This window comes from Drosophila elegans, unplaced genomic scaffold, assembly GCF_018152505.1.
Source record: "Drosophila elegans isolate 14027-0461.03 unplaced genomic scaffold, ASM1815250v1 contig_208, whole genome shotgun sequence".
Taxonomy (NCBI): domain Eukaryota; kingdom Metazoa; phylum Arthropoda; class Insecta; order Diptera; family Drosophilidae; genus Drosophila; species Drosophila elegans.
In genome coordinates, this window is record NW_024545578.1 from 13,437,465 (window position 1) to 13,447,706 (window position 10,242).

Consider the following 10,242-nt stretch of genomic DNA (forward strand, 5'->3'; position numbering starts at 1 on the left):
CCTGAGATACAGATACAGATGCAGGGGACATAGGCTTGAAACCGGAGTTGGAGCTACGATTCGAGTTGGAGTTTTAGCATGATCTCGAACTCTGCACCGAAAGAAAAATATAGTATCATACATTTTTTAAAAATTATCTCCCAACAAATAGGTTAGAATTCAACTGAAAGTTTGTAATTAAAAAAAAAAATGTTCTTAATTTATATATAACATAAGGGACATTTTTATTTGAAGTTTTGAAAAACAAATTTAAAAAGGAACGTCAAAACTTTACTTTAAATTCATTCATTAGAATATAACAATTTGTTTAAAATTTTGGTCTGCTCTATAGTTGATAAATCCAAATAAAGAATCTTAAGTTAATCGAACTATAAAACATTTCTCAATCTCTGAAAACTCTGTAACAACAATAGATTTTGCTTTTAATATTGATTGAAAACCACAATGTTTTTCTCAGTTAATGTTGGTTTGATTTTTTCCACTGATTTTTTGTTATTTTTTTAAGGCACAGCCAGAGCCACCAAGCGGACTGAGTAAAAACATGTTTGGATTTAATTCTTTTTATTTATTTTCACCGTCGTCGCTGGCGTTTTTTTTTTCTTTGTGCCATGTTGCTTTCTTTCGTTGCTTTTTGGACATGTATCCGAAAGATACTTTTTGTTGTTGCCTGTGTGTGCCACGATGATGACGCTGACAAAGGTCTCCTCGCCCCACAGCCCCCGTTGCCGTACGCGATTTTAATGAAGCACTTAAAAAGCATAAATGAAAATAAAAACCCAACAAAGGCAACAGACAGCAGATAGCTCCATGGTCCCTGCCGATCCGCAAAACGACAATTGATGTGGAGCCTGTGCCTGTGCCTTTGCCTGTGCCTGGGTCTGGCTCTGGCTCTGGACCTCAATCTGGAACCTGGGACCAGCAGCCCCTCTATCTGCCTGCAGTTGATGTGCGGCCGACATGGGCCGAATCCATCCCCAGATACATTATTTTTTACTGTCGAAGTTTGTCCACAGGCATTGGCAGAACACAGAATTATGAACATAGTGCCACTTCCAAAGATATAGGGAAAAATTAACAAATAATAATTGATAAAGAAACTAATAATAGTAATTTGACTTTAAATTTTTATATATAAAAAAGTTGAAATAGCTATTCCGATTATAAATAAAAGCGACGATAAGCAAGTCATTCTTGAGATTTATTACAATAAATCAGAAACGGATTTAATAAGATATACAATTTTAGAAAGCTTAATTATTTTTACTGATCTATAAAATTTTTGTAGAAATTTAAGTTTTTACAGCAATGCGTATATGTATGAATTATATTAGCTAGGGTTGCCAACCTAAAAAATAATAATTGCATTTGTATAAAATGAAATAATTTTGAAATTCCATTTGCAGTAAATCAATGTTTTTATTTTTGAAACTTTTTTCTCTCGTTTTATCCAACCAAAAGCTGGCTTCACTGTACTTGCTCAAACTTCTTCCCAGACTGCCCAACTGCGACTCAAATTAATTCTAATCTAGCAAATTACGGTGGACCATTTATGCTGCCATAAAAATTAAAGACGCCGTCCCTCTCCCTATTTTTTGGCCGATAAGAAAGTGCGTGTGCGTTCATTATGCGGCTCGGTGGGGGAAGCTCATAGTTACGGCATCTCCCAGATATATTTACGGATCCAGGGCCACAGAGATAGCTCGCAACAGTAGCCAATAAAACGGGGGGCATTAAAAACATTAACAGCCGCATTACAAATGCACGGGGATGTGGCACAGTGGAGTGGCCATCTCGGATTGATAGAGTCGCCATTGACAATTGCCATTGTCGTTGAATAATTAAGCGGGAGCACGGATAAGTAGCCCATCCCCAATCCGACCCCAATTTCATTGCTAAATTATGCCAGCAAATAGCGACCATTTCGTACAGTCGCATCATATACTGGGCAATTGGCACTTAGCGAATCGATTCTTGAATGACTTTCATCTTCGATGTCGTTTGATGGTCGCTATCGTCGGATATAACTACCATGTGAGCCAATCCATTTTTTTATGACTACAAATTAATCGCTCTGTGGGGGGTTTCTGCTATGATAGCGGAGCCATCTAATTGGTGTCTTAAAACGAGTTGTGCATAAACATGTGATACTAAAATTAATAATAATGTTTACCCCATAAACATTTTGTTCTTTTGTTTAAGTTTTATCGAAATATTTTGATTTTAGAACTTTAATATTTGTTCAGTCTTTGTACACTATTAGGTAAGCTTAAAATATGTTTTAGTTAAGACATAATGAACTATATAAGTTTTTTGAATTTAAATAGTTTAATGAACTTAACTTCAATAGTTTAGTCAACTTAATTAGTTACGCAAACGACTTATTTTAAACTAAAATTTGTAAAATATTTAAAAACATATTAAAGTTGTAATAGGTCAATAAAATCTGATTTAATGAATTTATACATATTTGTCCAAATATAAATTATTTGTATGAATTGAATTTGCGAAAGGTCAGTAACTCTTAATCAACTTTTAAGCAATGATCCAAAAAAGCATCGTAAACACTAAATGCGAACTTTCTCCCGATCTTTTTTGTTAAATTTGGAAACGTTGTAATGGCCGCTCTTTGGCTTATTTTAAGTAATACAAATCCGCTCCCGAACGCAAACACCCCACTATGTAAATAGTTGACCACCTCTGATTTATGCCGAATCTTGTTTGTTTTGCAGTCTCGTTCTCGCCCGCTGAATGTAGATATCTAGTGGGTGGCGGCAGGGAGGTGGGAGGTAGGTGGTAGGTGGGGTAGTGAGAGATGGTAGGGTGTTGGTGGGGGAGGTGTGCTGTGGGTCGCTGCTCGCCATCGGGGTCTGGGGCACTGAGTAAATGAACGCTGCGCCTACGAAGCGCTACCACTACCAGTGCCTTTGGTGTGTGCGTGTGTGGGCGGTCGTGCGAGTGTGCGTGATGCAATTGTGTGCAGTTGTAGTTGCGGGTTCATTGCACGTACACTCGCACAAACACACGCACAGCACCCAAAACGGCCAAACGACGAACCGACCAAACGACCGAGCAACCCAACCATCAGTGCAGCCGCTTTTTGCAAAAATCAACTCAATCTATTAAAAAAAATCGAAAAATACAAAATTATAAAAAAATACCATATGACGATGTTCTATTTTTAACAGCATACTTTCAGGAGTTTACAATCTCTGTTTATTTGGAACCTGGACCTGGATCCGTGCCTGAAATATGTATTTTATAAATGGAATTCATTATCCGTTTAAAACGTAACACTATTTTTAAGTTAGTTCCCTTTTTGTTGTTTTAAATATTAAAAAAAAGTTGTATACCATTTTAAATAGTTAAAAATACATACACTTTTGGCTTCTCGTGCTTTGTCGGTCCTACATGGGGTTCTTATAGTTTGGAGTTCCCGAACCTAGATTATCGCTAAAAGTTTACTTTGCAAAATTATAGCAAGCTTCATCTCCAAGTCCTAGCCAGATGTGACATTACTGCCGAACGTGCATTACTGTCGGTCCCACTGTGCCTCCTCCATCGCCCCACTGTCGGTCGGTTACTTCGTCACTTTGTTACGTGTTCGTGCTGCAGTTGTTGTTTGCCCTGGTCGTCGTAGTTGTTGTAGTTTTGCTGGGTCTCCGGTTTAGACAGCCGGGCTTCGGACTCCGGGTCCCTGCCTACCTCTCCCACTCTCTTTGGCCCCCTGCCCCACTCACCCTCCTTTGGACACCTTCACTGCCACTCGACTTCGGTCATCGTGGATTTCTCTGCTCTCCGTTTTGCGGACCTGCATTTTGCTCTGCACTCTTCGCTGCTCTTTTGTTTCGCTTTTCGCTGCTTCTAATGCTCCCCCGTTCTCCCCCCTCCAACAAACTCTTTTTCGTTGGCTCCAAGTTGGAGCGAGAGCGACAGTCCCCGAACGAAAGAGAGGTAGCTTGTTTATCGTTGCCTTTCTTTTGGGCTGGCTGCCCGTTGCTTTTTTCTCCTCCTTCTTCTTCTTCTTTCCGTGCTTTTCTTCTCTGTTGTTTTTCGGTTTTTTGCAGCTCTGAGCTTCGCTGCTGCGGCGGTGTTTTGTTGCTTTTTGTCTGTCTCCTCTTTGGTCTGGTTGCTTTTGTCTGTTTTGCTTTTTCGCCCTGCCATCTTACACACTCACATTACTCATACACCTACACGAGCGGGAGACTTTTGTATGTAAAACTGACGTCGCTGCTGCCTCTTTTTTGTTGTTGTCTTCTTTCTTTATTTTTTTGCACATTCTCCCTGTTCTCTCTTCTCGCCTGCATTTTGTGTATCTCATCTCGTGTACGCTTTCGCTGCCTTTCCAATCTCTTCGGCATCGAGGCAGCAACAACAAACACAACGAAAAGCTGGCGTCGTCGTCGCCGTCATCGTTTTCTCTATTTTCCTCAATCGCTGTGCCTTTTCATTTTCAATTCGCATATTTTTGCAAACTCTACTTTCAGTTATTCGCCGATAATTGATGTCAAAGGACGCAGTTTTGCTCCGCCGGCGTTCTCGTAGCCTTTTGGAATAATCATCCCGGTGTGCAGTGCCAGTGTGGCCAGTTTAGTGCCAGTGTGACCATGCCCAAGGAGGATCCGTTTGTAAATCGTGCCCAGCTTTTGAAGGCGATCAAGAAATACCCGGAGATCTGGGACTCCAACAACAAGCTGCATATGTGCCGCAGTGTCACATCGCCCATGTGGACGGAGATCGCAGAGCAGTTTGGCGGTCACGTGCCGACAGGTGAGTGCGAAAAGGATGACAGTCCATTAAAACCCCCTTCACAATCTGCGGCACTGATCCATTCTCCCACTCGCGACCGGTACCGATTTGTTGCTGGCTTTTGCACTCTGTTTTCGCGTTCTCTTTTAGTGCGCGTCCAGTGGCGGAGACATGGCTTCTCAAGGGGTATTCAATTTTCGAAAACTCTTAATGTAAAAGTTTAGTTGACTTTTCAACATGGTTTAGAAATTTAAATCACTTCAATTTTGTTCTATCTTTTCAAAATCGAAGTAAACAATCGGGATAAATATGTACATTCGCTTATACATATGTAATTTTAAGTTGGCTTTTGAACTGGGGTGTAAAACATTTGACTTTGGCAAGAAATTCTAGTGCTCAGAACCCACCGTTGATTTATATATATTCTTACAATAATAATTATTTATTAATAACAAATTTTGACCTAAAAAATATAGTTTACAATAAAATAAATAATGAGGGTTCGATTTATTTTGAAACAAAATAGGTTTACCGATTTTAGATTATTCCTCAATAATTAAACTTATTTTTTCTCTTCTCACGTCAATGTGTTTGGTCTAAAAATAGCCAGAGGGCACGTCGAAAAGGAATCGGAGGTCTCCCTCCATTTGGAATAATAGAAGAGTTTTCACCACTATATAATGTAAATTGAAGCTTTCGCAATAAAAATAATTGACTGGTGCAACATACTTTGATAAATGCAATTGGGTGGGTCACAAAACATACTTGTACACACATAGTCTTGATTGTCTGCAACACGCCATTAGATGTTGTAATATTCATGAAGAGTACAGAAGAATTCACAATATAAATATATATTTCTATCAAATTAAAACACCATGGTGATTTAGATGAATATTGAGAATTATTTTCAATTGTTATTAAAGGATAAGAAAGGAACTCTACCTTATTTAAAGTTTTGCTATCGTTTATAAATTAATGACACTTGCTCTCTATGGTTTTTAAAACATTTAAATTGTAATATACGTTTATAATTAATTTGATCAGTTAAACTTCAATCGATCTGGAGCCAGATGAAGTACCACTACCACAATTTGGTCCACCGCCAGATCCTGCACAAGGATCGCTTCAACACCAAGTGGGAGCACTTCGAGCCCATGTCCTTCATGTACAACATAACGGTGGCCAAGATCGTGGGTGCCCAGTCGAGCGGTGGTGGAGGTGGCGCCTCCCCCGATGACCCGCCCACTGCATCTGAGATACCGCCCGTTGGGGAGGAACCCGCTGCTTCAGCACCGCCACCCCCTTTGCCCAGCGCATCCCATGGACGTGGACGTCCCAGCGGCAGTTTTAGCTGGCTACAAAGCGCTGCCACACCCACCGTCCCCCAACTGCCACATCTCATCGCTCAGCCGACCCATGGACAAGGTCACGGAATGACCTATACCGCTTTTACGGGTTTGGTCCCACCGCCGGCTGCAGTGACGTTGGAGACTGTGGCCACGCCTCCGCGGAAATTGGGACGCCCTAGTTCGTTGCATAATAGTATGCGCGGGCGTATCATCGATGCCATCAAAACGCGTCCTTCGCTTTGGGCGGGACGCCAGCGTAGTGAAAAGGGGCAGGGCCAGAGTCGAACCTCGGCCGTTTGGAAGGAGGCGGCCATCGAGATGGGATTAACCCCGAGTAAGTAGCTTCACAGGAGTGTTATACATCCATAAAATATCCATGGTCAATAAGTAATGCAATTATTCAAAGAACATTTTAAAGCTTTATTTAAAGTCTTAAACTTATGGTCCCTAAATGCTACTTTATTACAGACATCTAAAAGTTTTCTAATTAAACAAACTTCTATAATATATTTTTAGAGTGCAAACTAATTTTTAAAAGCTTCTCCCGAATTTCTCAAAATTTTGTTTTCTGTGCAGCTCTTATGCAGACTCGCTGGTCGATCATCAAGCAACGGTATGTGGATGAGCTGCAGAAGGAGCGCCACGCCCAGTATTCCAACCAAGGATTCCGTTCCACGTGGGAGCACTTTGAGCGAATGTCCTTCATGCGTGAGATCCTGCTAAAGAAGGTGGACGAGCGGGAACAGACTCGCGAACAGATCCAGGAGATCGTTAGTGAGCAGCAGCACCACCAGCAGCCGCAACACCACCCATCGCAGCACTTGCACCACTACCGTCCACCACCGCCCCCTTCAGGGCTGGTGGAGCACGCCCAGGACATGCCCATCGGATTGGTGCAGCATCACCACGAAGGACACCAGCCGCCGCTGGCCATGCACCATCCCCACCCCCACCATCCACAGGCCATTCGCCGGCGGGTCAAGCACGAGTCTGATCTCGAGTGGGATCCCTTTGAGATGATCCTTCACGTCCACGGCGCAGGCGAGCCAGCTGCCAACTGAAGACTGAGAAATTGGAAACAGCCACCCCCTAGGTAAACATGAGAAAAAAGATAAAAAAAAATTATACATCATTATTATTTACCCTAGTGAAATTAGCTCTACAGAAATTCAAACGTTTACTTTTTCTTTAATTTTTTTTTTGCAGATCTTAGACTTTTTTTGTTTAATTAATATTTTACTATTTGATTAATTATTTTGAAAAAATTATATTTGCTTGAAACAATTTGTTACTTAACGATTTAAACCACCTTTTAATTGTTAAAGAATTGTTCGTTCCTTTAATGTTTATTCTCAGGTGGAGTTGAAAAAATAGGAGACTTTATAATTTGTAAGAAAAAAAAAGGGCAAATCTTTTAGAAATGAAAAAGTTAATAACGCTATGTTCTTGAGTTGAAATTGTTTAGTGAATTGATATTGAATTAAGGGGCTTCAATTCGATAATGAAATTGAAACCATTCTGGTTGGATTACGGTCCGTCCCTATATATTTCACCAATATCAATTTCCACAAGAACCCGATTGTAATATCTGAATGGAAAAAGATTTATTCCACCCGAAGTGCTTTGCACTCAATCAATTTCGATAATCGTGATGCGATGCGACGGATTGGAGATTCAAGAAAGCTCCGAGCGCGAAAACTAAATTATGCTAATTCTCACAGTGTGTGCAACATTTGTCGATTGCCAAACTGCCAAACATGTTCCACTCGGTGTACACACACTGGCACAACCGACTCATCCAATAAAGCTCTGCTTCTGCTTCTGCTTCGCCCCCATCCATCCAGCATTTTGTGGATTTGTGTAAATTTCTGGCTGAGGGCCAAGGGCGCAACACGCGTAATTCCAATCACGTGCCAGTCCAGAGAGAAGAAAAGTTCTCAAACTGTAAAACGTTTATCAAAATGTTGCCCGCCCCTAACCGTCCGCCCAAAAAGCCACCCACATAATTGGCCCCCTCCCCCCCCTTTCTTCGCTCCCTCCCCTCTCCAACCTCCGCAGACTCCGACAATATCTTCAATAATAAATGCATTTTACTGTCGAATTTGCCGCATTCTGCACAACACACGTGCCTTAAATAATTCACGTCGCATTTAGCGGCGTTTTTGCCAAGCCTCTAATGGGCCCAGCGATTTGTAAAAGGGGCGTGACGTGGGGCGGTGGGCGGTGCCGCAAAGGGGGGCGTGGCACGACGCCAGGTAAAGTGGAAAGTAGTTGGCTACGTTTTACGTTCTAGTTCGAGGCGAAAATTTGCCTAAAAACTCAAGTAGTTTGTTCAAACTTTTATGCTCCGTGCATTTATCAACGCCAGTCAGGTCGGAAAAAAGGGATGGAAAAGCTGGGTGGTTGGGGTGGTGGATGTTGGATGTTGGATAACCCATCCCATCCAGGAGTCTAGGAGTCCATGAAGCGCAGCAGCCCGGAGCAACAGCGCTGCCGTGTAAAAGTTTCCACACAGCCGTGGGTTGGTTAGATGATGGAGCGTTATTTAAATGGTTTTCAGATGCGTACGTGCGAAAATGTTAGTAATAATCCAGGTGCCAGAAACCAGGATGCTATGTCCTTACTTTGGAAAAAAAATGCTAGCGATTTGTTAGCTACAATGTAAAATTTGTATAAGAATGCCAGAGAACATTTAACAGCTTAAATAACAAACTTCATTTTATGTAAACATTTTTTTTAAGAAACAAAATTTAAATCTTGGCTTACATAAGCAATAAAGGAAAATAGGTGCATTGGGCAAATGTAATCTGTTTCGAGAAATTTAATTATTTCTATGAACACTAAAATATCACACATTTATTTTCGTTTTGAGACCTTTTTTAATGTTTTTATAAGATTGTAGGTGTCAAGGGGCCCATTTAGGTTTTGCAACCTAAGAATTCCTAAGAATTAATTTCTGTAGTTCGCTTTTGAATTATTTGTTAAATGATAACATTGTTATTTTGAAACGCAATGCTTCATATTAAATACAATAAAATATATATCAGCTTAAAATATATATAATACTTAATAAACGATATTATTTTACCTTACCAAGGAATTAACGGAGAAAGGTAGCATATTCGGCGGATACTAATATTTTTGCAAGGAGCCAGTGTAATGGCTTTGGAGTGGAACGTGAGCCGGGAAAATTTCGCTTGCCTAAATGCTCGGTAGGTGATTTCTTTCCGCAGGAAGTACGCATACACACGCACTTAACACCCATACATACACGCACACTCAAATCATTTTCCACGCCCACACGCTCCCACACAAACACACTCACTCAGACACATACACACATGATAAGAATGCTTATGTGAATTATCGCACATTTTACGGCATCGAAAAAGAGGTTTCAGGGGGACTTTGTAACGGGAAAGAACTAGAAAACTTGTCTAAAAGTGCGCACTCCACTCATATATGTACATATATACATATATATATATATCTCCACACATATCTCCAAGGCGGACACGCCGACAGTAGCGCATAAAAACTTTTAAATTTACTTTTGCTAAGAGTTTTTTCCCGCCCCCTAACCAGCCACGCCCCCTTCATGGCCATGCATATTCATTTCAAAATCCACACACACATACACATGGCCAAGTTTTCTTGGAAAAGTTCCTCTACCCCTTTCCCCACCAGAAAATCAACGAACTGTGAGAGAGTCAAACAAAAAAAAAAGTTCTCGGGCTAAAGGTGGGCAAGGGTTTTCGCCGTCTTTGGATGCCGAAGGGGGGTTTTTTCCGGATACGGATCCGGAGCGGCATCGCTTAATAGAGCTGCCAAAATTTGTGTGCCTCAGGTTGCGACGCTTGTCGGCAGACGCGGCGTTACAAGCGCTCCAAATTGCTCACTTCTCGAGGCGCTTCGTTTTTTCCCACCTCAATCCCCCCGCCGTAATGCTCACCTCCCCCCTAATTTCCCGGCCAAAACCCCTCTTTAAAGCCCCATGCCCTGCCGCCAAAAATCCAAGCCAATTCCCCCGACTGCCAAGCAACTATGATGTGGCTGTCTTCCCATTTTTGAACTCTTGTCTATTTTTCGGTCTTGCCACAATGGAAAAATTTGAAATTATATTCCATAAAGAGTTTAAGTGTTT

The 10,242-nt window shown here is 41.3% G+C and overlaps 2 protein-coding genes across 4 annotated transcripts; one reads left to right on the top strand and one right to left on the bottom strand.

Annotated features, from left to right (window-relative positions):
* Positions 1-2,450: 2,450 nt before the first annotated feature.
* On the bottom strand, positions 2,451-4,271 carry LOC108150350. 2 transcript variants are annotated; one of them, XR_001774668.2, is made up of 3 exons: positions 3,377-4,271; positions 3,191-3,242; positions 2,451-3,116 (listed from the first exon to the last, which is right to left on the bottom strand). XR_001774668.2 is itself a non-coding variant. In XM_017278482.2 (3 exons), exons 1-3 carry the CDS (start codon positions 3,812-3,814, stop codon positions 2,913-2,915), a joined length of 333 nt encoding a protein of 110 aa, XP_017133971.1. In that variant the 5' UTR covers positions 3,815-4,271; the 3' UTR covers positions 2,451-2,912. The 2 variants fall into 2 exon arrangements, 1 of the variants encoding a protein (XP_017133971.1); XM_017278482.2 differs by having other exon boundaries at positions 3,738-4,271.
* A 151-nt stretch (positions 4,272-4,422) lies between these two features.
* Positions 4,423-9,156, top strand: LOC108150349. 2 transcript variants are annotated; one of them, XM_017278481.2, is made up of 4 exons: positions 4,423-4,767; positions 5,794-6,432; positions 6,675-7,191; positions 7,247-9,156. In XM_017278481.2, exons 1-3 carry the CDS (start codon positions 4,605-4,607, stop codon positions 7,157-7,159), a joined length of 1,287 nt encoding a protein of 428 aa, XP_017133970.1. In that variant the 5' UTR covers positions 4,423-4,604; the 3' UTR covers positions 7,160-7,191; positions 7,247-9,156. The 2 variants fall into 2 exon arrangements, with proteins under 2 accessions (XP_017133970.1, XP_017133969.1); XM_017278480.2 differs by having other exon boundaries at positions 4,424-4,767; positions 6,675-9,156.
* Positions 9,157-10,242: the final 1,086 nt, after the last annotated feature.